We start from the raw sequence: 26,524 nt of genomic DNA, 5'->3' as shown, positions 1-26,524 counted from the left end.
AGAATGCCAATTTCAAGCTACCTATGTGAGGTCAACTGGCTTTAAAACTTCCTAAAAATTTAACCATTGTTGGTTTTTTTTTTCTTTTGAGGAAGGTCAGCCCTAAGCTAACATCTGCTGCCAATCGTCCTCTTTTTGCTGAGGAAGACTGGCCCTGAGCTGACATCCATGCCCATCTTCCTCTACTTTATATGTGGGATGCCTGCCACAGCATGGCTTTTGCCAAGCAGTGCCATGTCCTCACCCAGGATCTGAACTGGCAGACCCCGGGCCTCCAAGAAGTGGAATGTGTAAACTTAACTGCTGTGCGACTGGGCTGGCCCCTGAGCATTGTTTTTTTTTTTTTTTTTTTTAATTAATGTTATGATAGATTACAACCTTGTGAGATTTCAGTTGTACATTTTTGTTAGTCATGTTGTGGGTACACCACTTCCCCCTCTGTGCCCTCCCCCCACCCCCCCTTTTCCCTGGTAACCACCCATCAGATCTCCTTATCAATATACTAATTTCCACCTATGAGTGGAATCATATAGAGTTCGTCTTTCTCTGACTGGCTTATTTCGCTTAACATAATACCCTCGAGGTCCATCCACGTTGTTGTGAATGGGCCAATTTTGTCTTTTTTTATGGCTGAGTAGTATTCCATTGTGTATATATACCACATCTTCTTTATCCAATCATCAGTTTCTGGGCATGTAGGCTGGTTCCACGTCTTGGCTATTGTAAATAATGCTGCGATGAACATAGGGGTGCAACGGACTCTTGAGATTTCTGATATCAGGTTCTTAGGATAGATACCCAGTAATGGGATGGCTGGGTCATAGGGTATTTCTATTTTTAACTTTTTGAGAAATCTCCATGCTGTTTTCCATAGTGGCTGTACCAGTTTGCATTCCCACCAACAGTGTATGAGCGTTCCTTTTTCTCCACAACCTCTCCAACATTTGTCACTCTTGGTTTTGGATGTTTTTGCCAATCTAACGGGTGTAAGGTGATATCTTAGTGTAGTTTTGATTTGCATTTCCCTGATGATTAGCGATGATGAACATCTTTTCATGTGTCTATTGGCCATATTCATATCTTCTTTTGAGAAATGTCTGTTCATGTCCTCTGCCCATTTTTTGATCTGGTTGTTTGTTTTTTTGTTGTTAAGGAGTGTGAGTTCTTTGTATATTATGGAGATTAACCCTTTGTCGGATAAGTGGCTTGTAAATATTTTTTCCCAATTAGTGAGCTGTTTTTTTGTTTCAATTCTGTTTTCCCTTGCCTTGAAGAAGCTCTTTAGTCTGATGAAGTCCCATTTGTTTATTCTTTCTATTGTTTCCCTCAACTGAGGAGTTACAGTGTCCGAAAAGATTCTTTTGAAACTGATGTCAAAGAGTGTACTGCCTATATTCTCTTCCAAAAGACTTATTGTCTCAGGCCTAATCTTTAGGTCTTTGATCCATTTTGAGTTTATTTTGGTGTGTGGTGAAAAAGACTGGTCAATTTTCAATCTTTTGCATGTGGCTGTCCAGTTTTCCCAGCACCATTTGTTGAAGAGACTTTCTTTTCTCCATTGTAGGCCCTCTGCGCCTTTGTCGAAGATTAGCTGTCCATAGATGTGTGGTTTTATCTCTGGGCTTTCAATTCTGTTCCATTGATCTGTGGACCTGTTTTTGTACCAGTACCATGCTGTTTTGATCACTGTAGCTTTGTAGTATGTTTTGAAATCGGGGATTGTGATTCCGCCGGCTTTGTTTTTCTTGCTCAGGATTGCTTTAGCAATTCGCGGTCTTTTGTTGCCCCATATGAGTTTTAGGATTGTTTGTTCAATTTCTGTGAAGAATGATCTTGGGATTCTGACTGGGATAGCATTGAATCTGTAGATTGCTTTAGGTAGTATGGACATTTTAACTATGTTTATTCTTCCAATCCATGTGCAAGGAATGTCTTTCCATCTCTTTATGTCATCGTCAATTTCTTTCAAGAAAGTCTTGTAGTTTTCATTGTATAGATCCTTCACTTCCTTGGTTAAGTTTATCCCAAGGTATTTTATTCTTTTCGTTTCGATTGTGAATGGGATTGAGTTCTTGAGTTCTTTTTCTGTTAGTTCATTGTTAGTGTATAGAAATGCTACTGATTTATGCACGTTAATTCTATACCCTGCTACTTTGCTGTAGTTGTTGATTATTTCTAATAGTTTTTCTGTGGATTCTTTGGGGTTTCCCTGAGCATTGTTTTTTATGAGCAGATATAAGCTGGTCCCAGAACATCAATGGGTTCTGGGACCGTGGTTCATAGTACATATTGCATCTTGAAGGACAACATTCCAACTCAAAGATTATCATATTCAAGCTGGAGCCTTAGTTGCACATGTAGGAGACTGTCCAAATGTTTTATCAGCCTGGCAGCTTCCGAGTGATGCAGTGTATGGTAGACCCAGTGAATCCTGCAGTCATTTGTTCATTATTGGATCTCCTTTACCATACAATAGGTTGCTTGGTTTGAGAACACGTTATGCAGGATTCCATAATTATGTCCCATGATGATAAGTGAACTGGGAGGATTAGTGGTGATAATGGATGAGGCACTACAAACAAGGAAGGAGAACTCATAACTGGAGTATGTATCAATAACAAGAAAAACAAAATTTACTCCATCCGCCTCCAAAGGGATAAAATCAAGTATAATCTATTTGATATTAAATTGTTGGTTGTCTTTTTGAAAGGTGATACTATGTTGAAGACTCAGCATTGGACAATTTCCAATGAGTTGGTCATTCACCAGTGGCAGTAGCTGTATCTATACTTGGTGAGGAAGAGCACATGCTTTTAGACCCGTGTATATTCTGTCCTTCTCTGCTACCCTGCTGCTGCATTTATGGGCCCATTTTGTACGCATTACAGTTGTCACATGCAAAGGCTGGATGACCTCCAATGGACAAATCATCTTATCCACCCATTTTTTCTGTACCTCCTCTGTGATGAATGCTCTCTAGTGGTCACTGATGTGAGACAAAGAGATGTGCACATTTCATGCTTAATTTCCATATGTCCATCCTCATACTTATTCACCAGAACTCTTTGTCTGGGAGAGGTCTTCCAATCTTGCTCCTTCAAGGTTGTTGGCCAACCAGCCAAGCCATTTGCCACTGCACAGGAGTACATGTGTTTTCTTATCTCAGGCTACTTGTTCCTCCACACCAAGTTGATGACCAGGTATATTTTACCCTAAGAACTCTCAACATTCATTCCGTGGCATGTTCTCTCAGTATCTGCTGGTTCATATTGGGCAGATCTTGTATCTATTTTGTTAAATATCCTCTTTTTTGTTTTCCTGGAGCAGAGTCTACTTTTCCAGGTGGGCCATGTTGAGTGCTGACCTTTTTGTTGCCTTGAGTCATGAGGGGAGATGGGATTAGATCTTGAAGAGAGCAAGTGTCATCTTTTATGATCTTTAAGAATGGAGAAACTGCCACCCGCTAAGGGGAAGAGGTTACTTCTGCATATACAGAGGGTATAGGGCAATCTAGAAGTTCAGTGTTAACTGTATCCCCGCAGATGTCCTCATTCTACTTCTGAGATCTTATTCTTTGCCTATCAGTGCCCTGACTTTTGTATAGAAACCTGCCAAAGGCTATCAATGCAGCCTCCTTTATAATTATGTGACTCTGAAAATCTAATTCTGCACCTACTTCTAGCACATGTTGACCTTTTCACAGTAAGAGGTGAGAATCTCTTTATTAGCTGCCACAGAAGTCTTCTGGCTTTCGTACTTTGCCCTTAGTTGATAGCTGGCTGACCTGAAGTTGTCATTTTCTTCAATGAGTTTAACAACAACCAGCTAAGTCCAAGCCCTTATTATTACTATTGTCACCATATTTCTCAAATGCTAGGTGCCTCCCCTTCAATTTACATTGTGTTCCAATCACCACAGATGAAAATCTTAGTAATTGTGATGCTACAGCCTCAGAGGGGTTTTCTTGACTCCAGTTATTACTGATATACAGCCAGTTACCAGTGGGGTCTTTGTTGCCACATGGCTGGTGAATGATTTAATTCTAGAATCCTATCCTGAGGATCTGCTTCCTAAGGTCACTGATGGTTCAACTTAGATTGAGTTTCCTCAAAAATAGTTCCTGAGATGAGAATTCAAATACAAATGGTTTATTTAGAAAGTAATTCTAGGAAAGACCTAGAGAAATGTGACAAGTAAAACAAAAAAGAGAAGAGAAGTAATAAACAGTGAATTATCAAACAAATTACCACTCTGAGTGAGTAGAGCTTAATCTTTTGGGGCAATTCTGAGAACCAGTGTAGACTACATGAATCAGAATTATCCTTTCCAAGGGGAAAGTGTGCTGGAGTATTTAAAGTTAATGATTGCTCCCAAGCAATGTTTATTCCCTGGTGTTCCCAGGCCACCATATGCACAGGCAGAGCACTCCTAGAAATCTCGGGCAGTTAAATTTGAGCTAGCATTCATGGAAAAATGGATGGGGCACCAACAGCATTTGCCTCAGTTAGAAACTGAAAACTGCTACTAATAAATATGTTTTAAAAGAATTTCTGACTAAACAATGGAAATGCCTTTGAATTAATTTTATGCTTTCAACATTTAGCCAGCAACTAGTGATTCTTTCCTAATTAAAATAAGGAATTTAAGGGCTGGCCCCATGCCCGAGTGGTTAAGTTCGCACACTCCGCTGCAGGCAGCCCAGTGTTTCCTTGGTTCGAATCCTGGGTGCAGACATGGCACTGCTCATCAAACCATGCTGAGGCAGCGTCCCACATGCCACGACTAGAAGGATCTACAACAAAGAATATACAACTATGTACTGGGGGGCTTTGGGGAGAAAAAGAAAAAGAATAAAATCTTAAAATAAGGAATTTAGATGGGATTGACATTGGGATTCTTAATGCCTAACAAGTTTTAAAGATTGTTACTTCTCCTAAAAATATTATGGTTGTTAAATGTATATTTCTTTAAAGAAAATTGTTAACTAACTTCTTAAGAAACACAATTGCAAGATATATCCTTGTGATTTCTATGAACCATGTTAATACAGATTTTATTGGTGGACTGACAGCTCTTTGTAAATCCTTACTTGGGCATCCTCACTTGGTGTGGCTTGAGTATGTGAGGTAAACACATATGGGCAAATAGAATCTGTTGCTTGTAGAAAGAACTGGGAGTGCAGTCGATCTGAAAGTATTTGAATATCTCAATTTAAAAATTATAAAAATATCTCAGTTACATATTCAGAAATAGGGAAGAGAGTGATACTGAAAGATGCACAGCTCATACAAATTGTAAGAGAAATACTGCAGGAAGATATTTGCAAGATGAAGTCATAGTGATTTCCTACTTTACTCTCAGGAGTAAGTCAGCTCCTGGTATATTGGTTTGTTTAGTTTATGTTAGTCACTTCAATTTACTTTATTTTAGTTGTTTATAGTCCTTATTTACCACATTGAGATATTTTTGTCAACTGTATTCTGAATTTGTTATTAACTGTATACTTTTGTTTAATTTTATTTCGGAAAAATCATTGGTACATTTTCACGATTGAAAAGTCACTAAATGATTGTAAGTGATCATATTATTCCAGACATAGATTTGCCCCTCAGAAAGTCACTACAAGCAAAATCAAAAGTAGACGTGTTCATTGTGTATCTTATCTGTTTATTAATCCTCAGTTTAATCACAAGTTATAGGGAATTATTAGAGTTTTTTTTTTTTAACACTGCTCATGTGACAGGAACTGTTCTATGTGTTTTTCATGGTAACTCATTTAGTCTTCACAACAACCTTGTGAGGTAGATAATATTACTATCCTTAATTTTACAGACAAAGAAAGAATTCTAGGAACTCCTGTAAGGAAGAAGACAGGGTTAGAGCACAGCCACCTTTGCTTATGAGCCTAGACTTAATCCGAAGTTATGTGGTTGAATCCTGGAGAAAAATATAAAATAAGGTTATTAATTTTATTGTGAAATCTGATATATTTAAGTAAAATCCTGAAATATTAGAATTCTTAGAAATTCTCAGATAAAAATATGATTAGGTTATGAAAGCAAAGAGAAATGCTTCTTTTTAAATCTAAATTTATTATTAATTTTTAAAGAAGAATCTTATTTACATTTGAGTAGAAAAATTCTTTCAGAAAATTTTCTGTATTTAGGCTAGAAAAAACATAAATGATTTTGATTAATTCTTATGATTGCAAATAACACTCAAACACTATATCTGGATTATTGATTTTGCCTAGGTAGTATATCTTATTTTTATATATTTATTTACTTCTTTTATCATGAATCTTTTGTTCCTATCAAAGCTCATATACGCTTATTTACATTTATATGATATTTTATGTCAACCACATTAACTTCATAATTTAAAAGAAATCTTCAGTTTGATTAGCTACCATTCTTTTGGGGGGGTATAAAATGCCTAAAATTGATATATTTAAAGAGAATTAATTCTTATGTAATATTTTGGTAAGAGAAAAGTAAAATTATATTTATATCTTTAACAGATAGGCCTTTTCATTAAATACAAATTTAACAATTTAATGATATGAAAGTTCTAAGAAAGAGAAACCCTTCAAAATATATTTATAATGTCCTGGTGCAGGGCAGGTGTATGCAGACACATGTGCATGTAGTTTTTTTTCCTATTTTCTCCTTGAAACTATTTGTAAATCGAGAAAAGAAACAATATAATTTTTAGCTTTTGTCACTTCAGGGAGGCATAGTAATAAGGCACAGAGGAAACCCGGTAGTGATTCTGTATTTAACTTTGACAGTAATTTTACCACAAAGCCCTCATGCATTTCTCTTTATCCTCATATCTCGGATCATATGAGTCATCCAAAGGGTTATGATGCAACCTATATGAACACATTCCCAAAGTTGCCTAGAACCACCAGACAGAAAACTCAAGCAGCCTCTCATTTTTAGGTTTATGTTTTTAAGCTTTTTTTTTTTTTAAAGAACAGTAATTTTTATGCTTAAATCATGTATAAGATGTCAGAACTACTGCCGCATCATTCCCTACTGTTTCTGTTATCTCCAGGGCAATTCTTTGTTGCGGAAAAGAAGCCTGCTGTTAGGCAAAGCTTAAATGCAAGCATAATGTAGCTGTTTTCCCACTAATCCAGTTATATGCTGTCATTGAAGTAAGTGGCAGATGATAGGAGCAGCAATTCAATCACCGCGTGTTCTGATTTATAGGCAAAATTCCAAATATTGACACAGTGAGTAGAATTTGTTTATGAAAGTGAAGGAGTGTGACATTTTAGGAGTAAAATATTGGTAGCCAGTGGAGGATGAAAGGAAAATGTATGCTGATTATGGACAATATGTGAAAATTGATATCTGAAGAAGATGGTCATATGTTTCAATAAAATCACATATCTCTTCACTTAAGAATTAAATGCAAATATTATGATTACATTAAGGATCTTTGAATCGATTTTTTTCCAGGAAGCTTTTCTAATTTGTGGTGGTTATAAAATGCCGTCTTTGACTACTCATCAGAAAGGAATAAAAAAATATATAATTCCTTATGATATCTTTGCTGTTAGTTGTAGGAGAGAATTTTTTTTTTTAAATAAGCTCTACCCTTTACCCATATTGTAGTCAGTAAACAACAGTTCTATAAGTGACAATCTCTAAACGTAAGTGGAAAATGAGGAGTGAGGAACACAGCAGGTAGGAGGCTGGGAAGGGATGAGCATGTTGACATGATTTGCTACAACGTTAGTAAGGCTTGTGTCTGGTTAAGTGACCTACTTTCCACTCTTCTCAGACAATCCTGCCTCTTAGATGGACTTGCATAGGTAGGAATAATGAACAACCTTTGAAACTACTAGTGATATGACCTTGTATAAGTTACTTCAGGCTTAGAAGTCTGTTTCCCCCTCTTTGAAATGGCTAGAATAATATATAACTTGCCAAAATGTTGTTGAGCACCAAATGAAATGACACATGTAAAATGCTTATATATTTTAATCATTATTATGGTTATTATTGTTGTTGTTATTGTTATCATCATCATCTTGCAACATTTTTCTACTAACTGTTGGAAGACAGTTCTTCATGAATCTGTCACATTTCTTCAAGTCTAGGCATTAACAATTTGCTCAGATTTATGTACATTCCAGGATAGTAACAGTGGAGATATCTCCTTCCCCAGAAGAAATTTATGTTGCAGACTGATTAAGATACTGCCTCTCTCTGGAGGGGAGGATGAACTGGCTGCTAGCACAGCCTTTATAAGATCAGCGGTTTCCTCATCTTGGGATTCCTTGCCTGAAACACACTTACTGCCAGTACAGATGACCTCTGGCCCTCCTCCAGTCCTCCTGTGGGAATTGGGGTTTGGGTGCAAGCAAAGATGTCACTCTGGTTACTGCTATTGCTGTGAGTACTAAAGTGCCTTTGGCTCTGACCCAGAGGGCTTGTATTATTCTCCCAGTATCTATGAAACTGTAGGAGGCTAACTCCTTAGCTTGAAAGTAGGGTAAAATCTCACACACTTGCTAGTTCTTGACTTGACAGTTTAACACCAACTAATGTCAGTTTAGTGGTTTGTTTAAATATGGAATTGCCTGTACGTGCAAGAAAGATATGATTTGGATTGTTCCTTTTCCTGTGAGCTTTAAATTTGAGTTTTCCTTCTAAAAATATGCCTCAACTGTTCCTAGACAAGGACATAGTTTTCTTAGCTTAGGAACCTTCCTACTCTGCATATGATAATGAGCACATTGTAAGTTGTTGCACAATTTAAATTTAAAAGTTACTTCTCCACTCTTACGAAACAAGCCCTCTTTTTGCCAGAGTTCAAGTAAAAGAAAAAATATTTGGCATGCCAATATAATTTTGTGAAAAATGAATTACAGGAAAGTAATTTCATTTCATGTCTTATAAAATAGTTATCCATCTAGATTTCAGGAAAACTTCATGTTGATTCATATCTCATTTATGTCAACAAACAAGAATATTGTAGTTTATACCCTTGCTGCTTAGAGTGGAGCCTGTGGCCAAGCAGTGTGAAGATTGCCCGGTGGCTGGTCAGAAACGTAGACTCTCAAGCTCAACCCCAGGCCTAAGGAGCCAGGACCCGCATTTAGCAGTTCTCCAAGCGATTCCAGTGCCATGTTTTGATCATATTACTGTTAATTGTATGTACAACAGGTGGGTTTCATGTCATTGTGGAACAGGAAATTATCATACTAGAGAGGTACATTTAGCAAAGTCCAATAGGCATCTGTCTGAGGCTTGTTATAACTAATCTTGTTTATTATTGACTTAGATTTTAAAATATTGATAATTCATAGAATTAGTAATCCTATGTGTTTGTGCATATTTTTTTATTTTCTAACTATTTGCTTTTTGGAGGGGGGGTTTAAAAAAACAGATGAAGGAGTAGAATTAAGCTCATTAAACAAACCAAAGTTCTATCTCTTTTATATACTTGTTTTTTAAGGTAAAGATGGGTGCTTTTTAAAATTATTTTCATTTAAAAGACACAAAATGAAATGGCAGGCTATAAAGAAAAGATTCTGAAGTGAAGGACAAATTTAGGGATTATAATAGCAGGGCAAGTTCAAGATTATTTGATTTTTTTTTTTTAAGATTTTATTTTTTTATTTTTCCTTCCCCAAAGCCTCCCAGTACATAGTTGTGCATTTCTAGTTGTGGGTCCTTCTAGCTGTGGCATGTGGGACACCGCCCCAGCAGGGCCTGATGAGCAGTGCCATGTCTGTGCCCAGAATTCGAACCAGCGAAACCCTGGGCCACCGAAACAAAGCACGAACTCAACCACTCGGCCACGGGGCCGGCCCCAAGATTGTTTGATTTTTTAAAAAAGAGATTGCCAGTGGGGGCTGGCCCCGTGGCCGAGTGGTTAAGTTTGCGCGCTCCGCAGCAGGCGGCCCAGTGTTTCGTTGGTTCGAATCCTGGGCGCGGACATGGCACTGCTCATCAAACCATGCTGAGGCGGCGTCCCACATGCCACAACTAGAAGGACCCGCAATGAAGAATATACAACTATGTGCTGGGAGGCTTTGGGAAGGAAAAAGTAAAATAAAATCTTTAAAAAAAAAAAAAAAAGAGATTGCCAGAGAATAACTTAATTGCTTTGGGAGTATAAGGAAAGTTTATAAGAAGGTGTTGACAAGCATAATAAATATGTTTTCCATTAATTAAAGGATGCACTAAAGGTAGTTTTTGGTACTTAGAAATTAGTTGCATTTGCAATTTTAGAAATAACAAAGTAATTCTTAAGATGAGGCAGAGAAAATGCTTTTCTTTTGAACTGAGCTATTATTTTTAAAAATATAAAAATTATTGACTTATTTGCTGAGGCTTGAAGGACTAGGAAAAGACTCCATGCCCAATAAGCACAGATGTATGTCAGTACTGATTGGGTAAAATTTTTCAAAGCACATTTAGTCATTACATTTTGAGATGGGTAAAGAGAGTGACTTGGGCTGACCTGAGCTATGGCCTTATAGAGTTGTTCACAGCTATTCAAGTTAAATTAACATATTTGTTCCTAATTACTTAGCAAGTTTAAATTCAAAAGAAGTTAAAATATACATTGATTCCGTACTAAGGAATTTATTAGTAGAATGCGTAGACTTTAACTTTAATTTTTGAATAGCAAAATCCCATTTTAGCAAATTCCTAAGGGACTGAAAATAAAAGCATTTTGAGAATTTAGATGTCTGTGTTAGAGCTTGAAAACGTGCTAAGACATGAAAATCTTTTTGTTGTATGTTCCATTGTAAGGGACTTTGTCATAAAATGACAATTAGCACGTTAAGGTCTCTTATAAATTTCAGATACAGATATTGGCATTTGCTTTTCCTCACAATTAATTCACCTAATGTTTTATTCAAAGGGTGTTTATTGCACTCTTTAAAATATATTCCAAATTTTTTTTTTCCTCCTCATGGAATCTCTTCTGCTTAACCCTATGCTCTATTGATGGGTATCTTCTTTGTTCAAATTTTTTCATTAATTTATACCATAATCATGCTGTTAAGTTTTTCATATATATAATCTCAGTGGAGCTGAGTTAGGTTGACTATAATTCCTTCAACTCTAGTTAATAACTTTCATTAACTGTTACTATTAATCCCAGATGCCATTTCATGTTTAAAAGAATTTATTGGTGATGTTAACAACCTTGTTTAAAAAGCAGTTATATCCGTTCTGTTAGGTGCATGTCTTATATATCAGCACAGATTAGAAATCACTTCTGTTTCCCTTGAGTCTTGATGCTTCCTTGCCTAAAGAGGTTCATGCTGATCCCCCACTTGGCTCAAATGCTTCCTTAGCAGAGGCCCTCCTTGACTCTTGTATCTCTAATAGCTTCCAGTTTTGTTTATTCTATCATGTTAGTTCTTCTCTATCACTTACCTCACTTCATTTTTCTTTATAGCATTTCTCTCCACTTGATATTTTATATACGTGTTTGTTCTTTGTTCATTTTCTGTATCTCTGTACTTCCTCCTCCCTGAGAGGAGGATGCTTCTTTGAGTGTAGGGACACTGTCTGTTTTGCTCAAATGTTACTGAATATAGAACTTTTAAAGGCACATAATGGTCCTTCTTGAATTGACTCTGCTTTTTTTGTTTATTATAACAGTGCTGGGAAAAAAAGTGCTACATAGATATGAGAATTTTATAAGAAATTTCAATCAGTGATAATATTTTGAATGACCAGAGTCATCCTCACTCATAGTGTCAGTCCTGCAGTACTTCTAGTCTGCAAATACATTAGATAAGTAAATCATTCTCTTGTGTTCTTTAAGCAAATCCAGCCATCACCACAACTGCACTTTTTTCAACTGGAAAGATGTCCCAAGTAATTAGCTTCAGATGCCATGAAAACATTGAACATATTGCTCAGCTCTGCATCACAGTGTTGATAAAGAGGAAGAGATTGAAAAATATGTGATCATTTGGTCATTTTATTAAAGTTTCATATTTGAGAGTTAGCATTCAGATTTCCGCAAGCTATGAAAAAATATTTGTAGTAGAAATAATACTGATATGATTATTATATGTCAAGAATTATGGACAGAAAGGTACACATGTTTCTAGTTGAGTGAATGCCATGGAATCAGGATTGCACAGTGGTTAATTAAAAGATGGTTGAGAAAATACAGATATCAAGTAGAGATAAGCAAAGAAGCTAAATACAAACTACTTTTGAAGCAAAAGAATAGCATACTCTCACTTGCTTGAAATTCTTCTAGATGCTTATAATTAGAGAGGTTTAAAAGTTTTCTGTATCAAAACACAAATAGAATATATTAAAAATGCTACTTGGGGGAAGGGGCCAGCTTGGTGGCATGGTGGTTAAGTTTGTGCATTCCACTTTAGCAGACCAGGGTTCAAAGGTTTGGATCCTGGGCATGGACATAACACCGCTCATCAACACTGTGGCAGCATCCCACATAAATTAGAGGAAGACTGGCACAGATGTTAGCTCGGTGACAATCTTCTTCAAGAAAAAAGAGGAAGATTGGCAACAGATGTTAGCTCCAGGCCAATCTTCTTCAAAAAAGAAAAAATATCCTTGGGACTTATTCATTCAACATTTCAACAAAGGTCAACAGACTGAATTTTGAATATGTCGAGATTCAACTTAAATGGAACATTTGTTTAATAGTGAAAACATTTATCAAAATTTTTGATTGGCGATGGTTTATAATTATAGGCAAACATAAATTTTGTGTCAATAGTTTTGTCAATATTTTCACTATTTTATTGGTGCCATTTTCTTTTGACATATAATTTATTATTCCTACTTATTTATGTAATTTTTTTTCTGATAGTTTCTAAATGATAGGATTTTAGAGTTTGAGGGGCTTTCCAAGAGATCTAGTAAAGTCTTTTATTTCAGAAAGTTGGAACCTCAAGTTCAAAGGAGATCTTTGAATCAGTTGTGGCCACTGATGCTTATTAGAGGTAAAGACTGAACTAGACTTGGTTTTCCTAAATTGAATGAAAAAATGGAAAATTCTTTATCAAAAATAAATCTTTTTAATACAGTAGAGCAAGGAAACCGCAAACCAGCAGCCGGTGTTGGGGGACAGCAACATCAATTTGAGAACAGGAGTGTTTAAAAGTCCCAGAGCACCATGGTGTCTCTAACTGTGGGAGGGTGACCACAACTTCTGGTTTTCCCTGGACAGGGATTAATAACAGAAATTAAAGTCATATTCACAACATTAGTCAAAATTGTGAATTACCTAGCAGTACTTTTAATAGTATATTTAGGACCTGCATTTTAAAAAGAGAAAAGAATATATGAGATCTATGTAGAAGACTTGAAATGGAGATCCAGTAATATGGAATTAATCACTAATTCTTCCTGGAATGAAAAGCCGACTTAAGTGAAGATGTCAGTTTTTCTCAGATTCATTGGTGAATGCAATTTTAATTTGACAAAAAGAATAGTTCCAAAGTTCAATAAGAAGACAATCATGAAAAAAGTAGCACATCAGGGTATTGGCAGCTTACCCTTCTGGTATAAATCAAAAGTGATTTGACACTAGAGGAGTGTGTCAGGAGTTTGAGTTTCAAGTAAAGCTCGGAGTCTTGTTTGCTGTGTGACTGTAGGCACTTTGCTTAACACTCTAAAACTCATTTCCTCAAGTGTAGAATGGAAACCGTATTAAAACTAAAACCAGAAGCTTGATGAAGGTTAAATGAATTAATATATTGAAAGTGCTTAGTGTGGCCCAGTTGTAATTCTCAATACGTGTTAGCTAATATTTTTATTATTAACATTAAAAAGCAAGAAGTTGGTGAAACAAAGGAAAAGTAAAGGAGTAAAAAATTCTGGAAATACATCTCAAATCTTAATTTATTGTAAAGAATGGGCCAGCCACGTGGCCAAGTAGTTAAGTCCTCGCACTCCGCTGCAGCAGCCCAGGGTTTCGCTGGTTCGGATCCTGGGTGCGGACATGGCACCGCTCATCAGGTCACACTGAGGCGGCATCCCACATGCCACAACTAGAAGGACCCACAGCTAAAATATACAACTATAAACTCGGGAGACTTGGGGAGAAAAAGCAGAAAAAAAAAACAAAAACGGAAGATTGGCAACAGTTGTTAGCTCAGGTGCCAATCTTTCAAAAAAAAAAAAAAAAAGAATGAATCATGGACCAATAATTATTTAACAAAAGGTAAAATTGGTTATTTGAAAAAACAGCTTATTCTAATTGTCACCTCATGCTATGAGAGGAAAGAAATTTCACCATGGCTAATAACAAATTGTAAAATAAGCAAACAAAATTTCACCATGGCTAATAACAAATTGTAAAATAAGCAAACAAAATCATCAGAGACTGTATTGATGGATGGTTTTCTAACATTAAAATTATTTTGAGAAATCATAAAGAATAGGTTCAAAAGTTAAAATCAGAAAGTAAGCAACAAACTGGAAAAATAGGACTTACATTTCACATGATTATATGAAAATTAATATGAGAAAAAGTTTCACTTCATTAACCATTAACAAATTCCAAGTAATTAAAATATCGAAATATTCTTTTTACTTACAATTTAGCAAATAAAAATGTTGTGTTTATGAGAGTGAAGTAAGACTGTTACACATATAATGTAAATTGGCACCAAGTTTCTGGAAAGTAATTTGGCAATAGATAAAGAACTTTGAAATCATTCTTAACTGGGAATATATAGATATGTGTAAGGATAAATGTTATCAGCTATTTTCTCTGTGTTTTAGAATAACCAATTTGGTTTTTTATAATATTCTATAGTTTCCAGATTTCCTATAAGAAATAGAAAAAATAAATAAAAAGTATTAATAGGAATAAAACTTAACCAAGATTTTAAAGATCACAGCCTCTGTTCACTTTCCTCTCATTTTCCTGCATCGCCATCTGGTGTCCTAAATGTGGATAGCTTCTGATACCATAATTTGTGATTGTACTGCCTGATAAGCAAAATTGTGTTGTTTACTTAATTTAGATAATTCATTTAAATTAATTATTTTATATAATATAAGTTTTATTATAATTAAATTATATAAAGAAGCTTCACTCATATTTTGTAATTTAAAAAAACACCCGTGTTCTAAAACAGAGTTCTTGTTTTTCTTGGTCATCTACACAGCTTGAGCTCACAATTTTTTAGTATTTTTTTCACATGCAAAAAAGAAGGAGGTCAGATCATTATAACATGTTCTAAAGAATAATTTAGATATGGAGAAATTTTTTAAAAACCGAGGAATTATTAAAATTATGTCCATTTTGCCCATCAAAGAATGTTTTACGACTAAATAGTGAACAATGTGCCCTAAAGCAAGTCTGCCTTTATGGGAGTTTAAAATGCATGGATGAGTTGAAGGGCTGGAAATTAAAGGCATGCTGACTGGTCAGACAAAGATTAAACGGGCCTCTTCTCTTTCTCTGCAGTTCCAAGTGGAAGAATACCACTTCTGGGTTTCTTCTGTCTCTAATTCTGTTGTTTTTTTACAGCTTCAGTGCATGGTTGTGTATCCTAGTTGTTAGTTTAGTTCTCTGTATGAGCCGCTGCAACAGTATGACAACTGACAGACAGGTGATGTGGTTCCAGGACCATGAAATGAGCCCAGGCCATGGCGGTGAGAGCACCAAATGTTAACCACTAGACCACCAGGGATGGCTGTCTTTAGTTCTTAATGCTTCTAGGGTAAAATTACTTGAATCCACCAACTTTTTCAAAGGGAGGCTTGGTGCTTCATGAAGGTGTATCACAGGTGCCGTTCCTAGACTAGGTTGCTTTCTAGGAACTTGATGCTACTTTGACTTATGGTATTTATCAAGGCAATGCCAACATTTCATTGTTTGTATCCCGGGTTAATCTGATAAGCAGCAAAGCTCCCTTTCTTACAAATATTTTGTGGAATGATTTCTTATTCAACAGAGGACATCAGAACAGAAATAGATGCTGCCTTTATAAAACCAAGAGTTTAAGTTACTTCATTTGAGAAATTAATGATTGTTTTTGGCTCTAAAGTGTCTTTTAATTTGATGTGTATACTTGACCATGATATATAATAGGGAGGTTCTTTGGAAGCATTGAAATTTACTGTTCATGGTTATCTCAGACTGTTTCAAACACTAAATAATGTTTGTTTAGTTAATGTTTGAGGGACACTTGTATTAAAAGTTGCATTTAAACTTTGTTTAAAGTTCACTAGGGCTGATATTATTATTATTATTATTATTTTTTTTTTTTAAAGATTTTATTTTTTCCTTTTTCTCCCCAAAGCCCCCTGGTACATAGTTGTGTATTCTTCGTTGTGGGTTCTTCTAGTTGTGGCATGTGGGACGCTGCCTCAGCGTGGTCTGACGAGCAGTGCCATGTCCGCGCCCAGGATTCGAACCAACGAAACACTGGGCCGCCTGCAGCAGAGCGCGCGAACTTAACCACTCGGCCACGGGGCCAGCCCCGGGCTGATATTATTTATCTGAATCTTTCCCATTAATCTAGGAACTCTTTCTGATTTCAGTATTGAGTATATTAATGTTTTTACCAAAATAATTTTTAAATTTACAGAGTTGCAGTTGATTTAACATCTGCTGTGTGCCAGACTCTATGCTACGTGTTCTATATACATTTTCATTTGACAATTTTAATAAAAGTGTCTATTTGGACAAAATATTTATATTTATGAATGTACAAGTTTAAGAACATATTGTAGAGCTAAAATACAATTCCTACATTTATAAGTCTATAGCTTGATTATTGATCAACATTATGCACTACCTTCTAATTTTCTTATTCTCCATGCATTCATTCAGTAAATATTTATAGCATACCTATTACATGCCAAGTACCGAGGATGCAATAGTGAGGTGTCTATTTGCTTTGACTAGGTGGGCCTCTAATCCAATGGAAGAGTCTATCCATATATCATACAAATAAATATGAATCTATAAAATAAGATATTTCTAGGCTTAGGAGAGCTTATAATGGGGTGATCTGACCTAATCAGGGAAGATGATGAGAACCTTTTATAAGGAAATAATCTTAAGTGGGACAACCAGGTGAAGAAGAGAAGTGTTGTAGGCAGAAGGAATAGGGTATGTGAAAGGAGAAAATAAAAGAATGTCCAAATGCTAGAGCAGACATACAAAGTCCATCATGCTTTCTACCCCAGATGCTCACATTCACCCGCACAGCTTCCTGTCTCAGCATGCTAGCAGAGATTTTCGCAGCAGTTCTATATGGAACCTATGTGCTTGAATCTTCTGGGATCAAGAAAGGAATCAGTGTGATGTTAGTTTGGATTTTTCACTCTGTAGGGTTAGTTAAATGTACATTTTTAAAGGAAGTATTTTCTTAATAGACAAAAACAGGGCTACTTAAATCTATTTTCACTTAACATGTACCAGTTGAAAGCTTTATAATGTTAGATTATTAAACTTTCAACCTAAGGGTTTTAATATATGTGTAGTTTATATATTAAATGTGTAGTTTATAAATTAAAAACTGGGCACATATTACCAAACACTGCCATTTCAGTTTGTGAAAATAAGTCTGTTGCTTTTTTCTATTTAAAAGAAGATGAGTCTAAGATGTCTGTGAAATATATACTTGTTTAATTTAGAACTTTCAAAAATTTCTCATCCCTTTCCTAGAATAAGATTTGCTATAGGGACTTATACTTTGTAGTAGGTTATTCCTTTTTCCAATATTTATGAGTTTTATTATAATTGTAGTATTTCTGTTATACACCACAAAATTTGTATTTAATGAATTGAATTTCCATTTAATCAGTGTATGTTAAAGTGACTTAATGAGATACTTCACTTTTTAAAAGCAGGTCAAGGCCAACCGAAAGACTCAGGGCAATACATTATTCAGTGCTCATTTTCTGCATAACTTGTCATTTTATCATGATTCATGATAAAATTCATGATTTAACTAAATCACTAATAATATTTCCTGTAATGATTTCTAATAATTCTCTAAAGTCAGACAGATTACTGTTAATGTATTGGCACACTATTTTTTTTTTAACTTTCTAACTCGGAAATTCTCACATTCTTTGGTTTTCAAATTGGAACATGTAAAATAAGATTGTGTCATATTATTGAAGAAAAGAAAAAAGAGGCAGTGGGATTTGGATCTGAAGATAATAAGTTTTCAACATTTGAATTTATAGAAAACAGTAAACGATTATGTTGGAGCTTTGTTCTCATACATATGGTGTACCTGAAAGCAGTGTTCAAAGTAAAAGTGAAAAAAAACTCAAATATTTATCTGTGCAGGACATTTTACTTCCTGTTTCATCTCCACTCTCTTCAAACCTTAGATCTCCTCCCTTATTTTGTCCTGGTGACCTTGCCTCATTGTTCATAGAGGACAAAAGTCACAGACAGTAACTATCATCTTCTCAGCACCACATCTGTGTACTCCCAGCATCTATACTCAGATCCCACTCTCCTTTCCTAGAACAATGAAGTCAATACACATTTTCTTAAAGGGTTGTTTCTCTACATGCCATCCGTATCCCATCCTTTATTTTTCATCTTTTTTCTATTTCCTGTATCGTTTTCTTCCACTCTCTTCAATATCAATCCTCTCTTGTTCTAGTGACCCTTCATTTTATTTTATTTATTTATTTTTTTAATTCTTTTTTTTTTAAGGTATACATTTTGGTGAGGAAGATTGGCCTTGAGCTAACATCTGTTGCCAGTCTTCCTGGTTTTTTTTTTCTGCGCAAATCCCCAGTACATAGTTGTGTATCCTAGTTGTAAGTCCTTCTAGTTATTCTATGTGGGATGCCGCCACAGCATGGCTTGATGAGCTGTGTGTAGGTCTGTGCCCAGGATCTGAACTGGTGAAACCCAGGCCACTGAAGCAGAGTGCACAAACTTAACCACTATGCCACTGGGCCAGTCCCTCACCGTTCATTTTAAAGAAGGCTGTCCTTGACATCAGATCCACCCTTGCTGTTTCTAGTGCCATTGAGTCTATTCCAACTCCTAGCCATGCTGTGTACACAGAGGGGACACCCAGGTCTTTTTGTGCCATTCTTTCACCTTCCAGCACTATATCAGACAATGCTCCACGGTTCTTCATAGGGGTTTCGTGGCCAATTTGTTTTTGGAAGTGGGTGGCCAGGTCTTTCTTCCTAGTCTGACTTAGTCTGGAAGCTTGGCTGAAACCTGTCCATGGTGGGTGACACTGTGGGTATTTGAAATACCAGTGACATAGCTTTCAGCATCACAGCAACACGCAGTCACACATGCAGCATCACAGCAACACACAGCCACCACAGTATGAAAACTGACAGATGGGTGGTATGGTTCTCTGATGGGTAAACCAACCTGGGCCATGGACAGTGAGAGCACTAAATCTTGACCACTAGACCACCAGGGCTGGCCGACCCTTACAGGTGCTACCCTCTTTTTCTTCTCTGTTTCCCAGCCAAGGTGCTTTGAAGGTGTGCCTCTGCACGTGCTACCACTTGCCATTGCTCTTCAGTGCTTTCCATTGGGTTCTGCCTGCACAGGTACCGCCTATATAACATGGATGAGTTCAGTGGGCATGTTTAAGTCCTCACCTTCTCTGTCTCTAAACTGTAATGTCTTCTTCTTGAGACATTTTTTTTTCTCTCATCATCTAAGACAGTTGGGTCTCCTGATTTCCTTTCTGCCTCCATGGGAATTTACTCCTACTCAGTTTTCTCAGGAATTCCTCCTCTACTTCACTTTAATTCACTTGGTTTTAAACCAAATTTCTATGGTGAAGCCTTATATATTTTCCCCCTTAACCAAGACTTTATTTGAGCCCCATGCTTTAAGTGTTATGATTTCTTGACATCTCCATTTGAATATCTCACTTATATTGCAAATTCACCCTCACTTGAACTCTATGCTTCTCTTCCCTATTCCTCAAGTATCCCTGAACCTGTCACTCCTCCAGTCCTCCAGCCATCCAGATGCCAAAGTCATCATACCGCTCTCTTACTTATCCACATACTCACTGCACCACTATGTCTTATTGATTCTGCCTCCAAAATAGATTGTGAATCCCTCCTTTTCTGACCATATCCATAAATGACAAAGCCACTTTATATGTTCAGCAAGGTTACTGCGATAGCCTTCTAATTATTCTCCCTCTTTTAAATTTTACTCAACTTAAATCCATTTCCCAAAGAGCAGCTAGGGTGATCTCATAAAATTCTAGATTAAATTATTTTGCATTGGGCTGTGCATTTCCATTTGACAGAGAATAAAACTCCAATTCTTCAGCATTTCCATTAGATCCTGCCTCCCTCCCTGAACTCATTTTATGTCATTTGTCCTCATATGTGATTAAGCTAAACTCTCCTTTATGTTTCCCTAAAAGGGGCTCTTTTCCCCCACATCAGAGCCTTTTTACACATTGTTCTCTTTGCTTGGAATGTTCTTCCTCCCTAGCCTTCCAGACTCTTCTGCCACAGTGCTAGTCTGAGTCCTGACTCTCTGTTGCTTATTTGCTATGTGACTATGGACCAATTGTTTAACCTCTCTGTGCTTAAGTTTCCTCATGGATAATAATACTTATAGGGCATTTGCAAAGAGGAAATGAAGAATATTTGTAGAGTACATAGTAAATGCATCACATAGTAAATACCGTATTAGTGCTTATATACATACATATAAAGGGTGTGTGTGGGCGCACAGGCATCATTTGCCTGAAAGCACAAAACTATCACCTGCCACAATTCTTGACACGTAATAGGCTGTTAGTAAATATTTCGTTAATGGATTGATGAAATATGGAGTGCACCTTATAATTAGGCTTCAGTGGTTTTCAGAGAAAAAAGAATGATGCATTATATTTATAAGAATATATAACAGTTATAAAATTTGAATTTTGGCTTGTGATCTACCTATTAAAATTATTTAATTATGTATTTTTGATCTGAGAATATCTTCAACATTTTATCTGGCCAGACCTACCTTCTGGCAAGTATGTTTTTGTTATTATTCTCATTTTGCAGATGTGACAGTCTATGCCCCAAGAGCCTGAGAGACTGATAAAAACAGCAGCGTTAATAAATGATAGGATGACCCCATTCATCTTAGTATCCCAGATCTTATTGCAGTGCTTCTATTGTTCTTATCTTTTTGGAAATATCCAGTGAACCATGTGAATACTTTTTACAGGCTTGGTGAAGTTACTGGGTGATTATTCTTAAATCTTCAATTTGGGGCAAGTGTCGTTGGAGTTTTCGTTCTCTCCTCCTGTAGCTCTTTGTTGTTCAGGCCTCATCACTTACAGCAATAACCATCTGCAGTGGTCTGCTTGCCATTTGCCTTGTCTCCAGGATTCCACTGCATTCTGTGTGTAAACTCTAGAGTGAGAGTTCGAAAAGGGCACCAGTTTTTCTTGATTCTTTCAGATTGCTTTCCTGTTTTAACTCCCAGAGAAAGACTCTGCCATCAACTTGCAAAATTACTAAACGTCTTTTCCTTTAATTCAGTGTACTGGTTTTCCATCTAGCTCTTTCTTGTGAGAAGCAAGTAAAATGCTCAGTTTGTCCCTGTGTCCTGTGCAGGCATCGTCATATCATTTCTGGATTCTGAATATATTTAATTGTTCTTGAGTTTGTTTTTGTTTTGTGTTTGTCTAAATGCTTATAAAATTTGAAACCTGGAAAGCACCTCACATAACTCAAATTCCAAGTTTATACTCAGGGAAACCAAGCTTTAGGAAGGTAAGTGACAGGCTCAGGGTTACAGGAGGAATTGGGGGCTTAGAGGAAAAAAACTCTGGGATCCTAGTGTACTTTTGTTACCAATATACTCACTTTTCTTTTTGAAAGAGAAAGCAATGAAATAGGACTGAGTAATATAAAAACAAAATTCAACAAAAATTATATGATTGACTTTAATGTTTATTTATATATTTACTTTTTTATCTTTTGCAGTTTAACAGCAATGCCCAGGATGTAAGCTGTTTTCAGCACCTTGTGCAGGCAAATGTAAGAAATAAGAAAGTGCTGAAAGATGCAGTGAATAACATCACAGCAAAAGGAATCACAGATTATAAGAAGGGCTTTAGTTTTGCTTTTGAACAGCTGCTTAATGTAAGTATCAATACTATCCCCTTTTCTCTTTTATTATTGAATTGCAGCATCTGAATTTCAGTATCTTGATAGTTACTGCTAACTAGGTATTAGATAACAGTGCTGTTTTTTATTTATTTAAAAAGCACATTTGTCTAGGCAATAGAAATCTTTGAACTATTTTTATTTTTAGATCCAAAATTCAAAAGGTATACAAAATGTAGATTTTCTTTTCCTTTTAGATCTTTTCTTCTGTCATTTTTTTCAAACTATGTTTAAAAAACACATTTATAAGGTAATTCTTTTATTTTGACAAGCACTTGAAATTTAGTTGGCATATTTAGATTATAATTTTTTTTCTTATCTCTACCGCTACAGTATTTATCTGGAAACTTTCCCTTTCAGTTATCAAATGGTTGCTGGGAATATTTTAGTTCTCAACTTCTAGTTTGGGTGTTTAAGTTGTTCCTAAATGAATAGATAGGTCCAAACGGTAGATATTGAGATGAGCAGTAAGATAAGCCCCAGAGCTGGAATTCCTTCCTCAACGGAGATTCCTCTGAATGAATCAACCATCATTGTCTGTAGTTAGACTGTCAGTCTCTGGCATGCCTACTGTTTGCCCCACATCGTAGCACGTATCTCGCTGTACACTGTATTTTCAAATGGCTATGCCATCTATTTCATTTTGAACTATTTGAAAGCAGGGACCATTATTCAGTTTTATATCTCTCATGAGATGGTATTATTGCAATGGTTGAGAGATGGACCTAACCTCTCTGTACCTTGGTTTAGTCACTTATACAATGGGGGTCACCACAGCCCATACATCAGATGGTTGTGGACAGGATTGTCCACAGAACCTGGCTCATAGTAAACTGCATGCAAGGGTAGGTTGTTGTGTTGGTGTTGGAGTCATGGTCATTATTACCATGATTAGTGACTACCACATGGCTGGTACAGAGTCAGCTCATAATTCCTATCATATTTGTGAAATCACTAAATAAGCCCTTATATGTGGTCTTTTCTGCAAATCTGACTTCATTGTTCCCTAAGTGAATCTTCTAAACAGTTTTTGGGATTTCTGATTGGTTGATTTATTCATTTGTTCATTCAGCCAGTATTCATTGAGTGCCTCACAATTTCCTGTCACAGTGCTAGTGCTGGAATTACAGAAGTAAACAAGACTGCTTGCAAGAAGGTCCAGCATAACATTCTAAATTGTCATTCCTAGTACAGTGTGTTAGTGCTATTACAGGGCGTTTAGAGTGTTTGCTTGAGTGGCACAGAGGAGGGACTCAACTTACCCAAAGGAGGTCAGGAAAGTGTGGCAATTCCTTGAAAACGGGATTTGGGGGAATCAGTAGAATGTAGGTAGCTAGATGAGAGAAGGAAAATTATTTCAGATGAAAAGAACAGTGTGGACAAAGGCATAGAAGTATGCCAGACAATGTAGCACATTGGAAGAATTGCAGGTGGTTTGGCATGGTTGGGACGTAGCAATATAGGAGCAATGATAGAAATGGAAAGGCCATGATGTATCAGTTAATGAAGTGTTTAGGAGCAAACTAAAAGTTTATGGTATGAGGATATTCTAAGTTAAAAAGCTTTTGTAGAAATTCTGGTGTTGGAATAGAAGTGAAGAGATGTTAAGGAGAGTGACATGGTAACTGATTGGCTGGACCAGGAGAGGTTGCTGAGCAAGGGAGGGGGATTTGGGTGACTCCAAGTTCTCTGAACTGGAATACACAAGAAGCTAGATAGAGGGAATGTGAGGGTAGAAAGAGCTGTTTCAGTTTTGTTGAGTTCGAGGTGGTGAAATTTATTAGATACTGTTAGATAAGCAAGAAAGGAGATAGAAAAGCAAAGAAATCTTGGGTAAAATGCATGTTTATTAAGTGACATACCTTCATCAATTTAAAAAAAAGCAAACTTGGGGCTGTCCCCGTGGCATAGTGGTTAAGTTCACATGCTCTGCTTTGGTGGCCCAGGGCTTGCAGGTTCTGATCCCGGGCGGGGACCCAGTGCCACTCATCAAACCACTGTGGCGGCATCCCACATGAAGTGGAGGAAGAGTGGCACAGATGTTAGCTCAGCAACAGTCTTCCTCACACACGAAAGTGCAAACTCAAAACTTTGAAATTCAAATCTAATTGACCATTACATTGAGATGTATTCTTTCTGTAGTAAAGGAGCATAATTTTTTTTAAATAACAATAGAGTTTTCTAGATCCTGGTGTTTAAATTATTCTTCTTAGTTTTGTTAATTTGCCTCACTTCCTTCCCTCCTATTCACATTTCAGTTGTGAAATGACAAGGGGCCTCAAGCCTAATGTACTATTCAGAACTCGTCTCATTAGAAAGACCATGGTAACTCCCCGGTTCATTACTAGTTGCTGATAAAATATGATTTAACTCCTATTGGCCTCTCATACTACCTTTACCATCATTGTAAAGGATTTTTAATATGTTTTCAGTTATTCCTGCTGTAGGTCTCAAATGTTTTGCTTTCCACATGTTCCTTCTGTATGGCAATTATTCATTTTAAAATAATTTTCCCGGATATCATGGCCTGTATTATTCAAAGTTAAAGCATATTTTATCTCTTTGAACGCTTCTAGTCTTCTTATTATCAAGCAATGCCATTCCCTAGTCTTTGTTTGTCCTTGCAAGATTTACCTTTAAGATCACTGAAGCAAGTATCTAATAGAATTAGACATATCATTTATCCCACAGTAAACCTTAAATAGCTTCAGATAGCATTTCATAAAATATTACCAAATCGATTGAGATGCATTTTTCCAAAAATGTTTATTGAGTCCGTGTATCATAGATCTTGCACTATGTACTGTCCTCACAGGGGTACAACAAAGTGGATTAGGAAAGAACACATTAAAGTAAGTTACTAACTCTACTAATTGTAATTTTATTGAAATGGTCAAATTCTTTCCTGTACTTAAGTGGTTATAAGTCAGTAGCGTGCAATTGTTGTGACTGCGATTCTTCAGCTAACTGCAAACCCGCCGGCAGGATGCCGTGATATACTGTGCTCTAGCAGAAATCCTGAGAAGGCTACTTCTAGGAAGAATCATGTTGAAAATGAAACATTCCTTTATTCCGTCTTTTGTGTGTGCCCTAATCCTAATATCCGTCTCTCCTGGGAAAGGTTGTTTTTATTTTATTTACGCTAATATACAAGTGATCAGCAAGACCCAATGTGCTAACTTACATTAATATTTGCATTTGGTAATAATAATACCTCCACTACTTCCAAAAATGAAACCAAGTCCTGTTGTAAAAACTTTACTTACTTTATCACTTTTATGAAATAGTCCTTTAGGTACTAGGTACATATTATTTTGTCTGTTTTACACATGCAGATAAAAAAGATAAATCATCAGAGAAATTAATTTTAATTAAGGGATGTCAACACTTTTCACAAAAGTATTTTAATGAGAATATATGCAATTTTTTGTATAGTCAAATTCTCAGATGGTTATCCTGAAAGATAAGAATCATACTTCAGGGGTTGGCCCAGTGGGGCAGTGGTTAAGTGCGCACGTTCTGCTTCGGCGGCCCTGGGATTGGCCAGTTTGGATCCCTGGTACGGACCTAGCACCGCTTGGCAAGCCATGCTGTGGCAGGTGTCCCACATATAAAGTAGAGGAAGATGGGCACGGATGTTAGCTCAGGGCCAGTCTTCCTCAGCAAAAAGAGGAGGATTGGCGGCAGATGGTAGCTCAGGGCTAATCTTCCTCAAAAAAAAAAAAATAAGGAAAAGAAGCATGCTTGAATGTGACAAATTGTATTAGTCAATACTTGTGTTTTCACAATGCTTGGTTAGAAACTTTAACTGCTGATGTTAAAATGGACTAGTCAATGGGGTGAGATAATATGAAACAGGATCTTTTTATCAATAAAGCAAAATGCTGTCTTTGTTAATTTTTAAAACATGAAATGGGGTTTATTTTCTTTGAAAAATAAGATTGAGTATGGTGCTTCAGTAAGCTCAAACATTACAGAAGAACTAACGATTTTTTAAAAATATTAGTCATATAAAGGCCAGGGCTGTGCTGTCCAATATGAGGCCATTGAGCACTTGAAATGTGGCTGGTCTGAAATGAAATGCGTTGTAAGTATAAAATACACATGAATATTGAAGAGTTGCGATGAAAGGAAAAAATGTATATTATCTCAATAATTTTTGTATGGATTGCATGTTGAATTGATAATATTTTGGATGTCTGAGTTATCTAAAGTTAATTCTAATAATATATTTTACTTGTTTCTTCTTATATTCTCTACTGTAGCTATTAGAAAGTTTAAAATTACATATTAGGCTCACACTTCTCCATGCAACAGCACTGAGCAAAAGAGTTGACATTTTCAAAGAAGCAGAGCTAATTAATTCATTAATTAGTGTGATCTTTTATACTTAACAC

General features: G+C 36.3%; 1 protein-coding gene across 5 annotated transcripts in view; it reads left to right on the top strand.

The window, feature by feature from the left end:
- The window catches only part of CACNA2D1 (calcium voltage-gated channel auxiliary subunit alpha2delta 1), a 516,254-nt gene that overhangs the window by 401,776 nt on the left and 87,954 nt on the right, over positions 1 to 26,524 (top strand). For all 5 annotated transcript variants that reach the window (XM_046669483.1, XM_046669485.1, XM_046669484.1 and 2 more), the window contains one exon: positions 21,945 to 22,103. In XM_046669483.1, coding sequence (XP_046525439.1) covers positions 21,945 to 22,103 — 159 coding nt within the window. The remainder of the gene's footprint in view (positions 1 to 21,944; positions 22,104 to 26,524) is intronic.

The sequence above is a fragment of the Equus quagga genome, chromosome 8 (genome assembly GCF_021613505.1).
Source record: "Equus quagga isolate Etosha38 chromosome 8, UCLA_HA_Equagga_1.0, whole genome shotgun sequence".
Taxonomy (NCBI): domain Eukaryota; kingdom Metazoa; phylum Chordata; class Mammalia; order Perissodactyla; family Equidae; genus Equus; species Equus quagga.
Note: the sequence above shows the minus strand (reverse complement) of the source record. Positions and strands in the feature narration are given on the sequence as shown.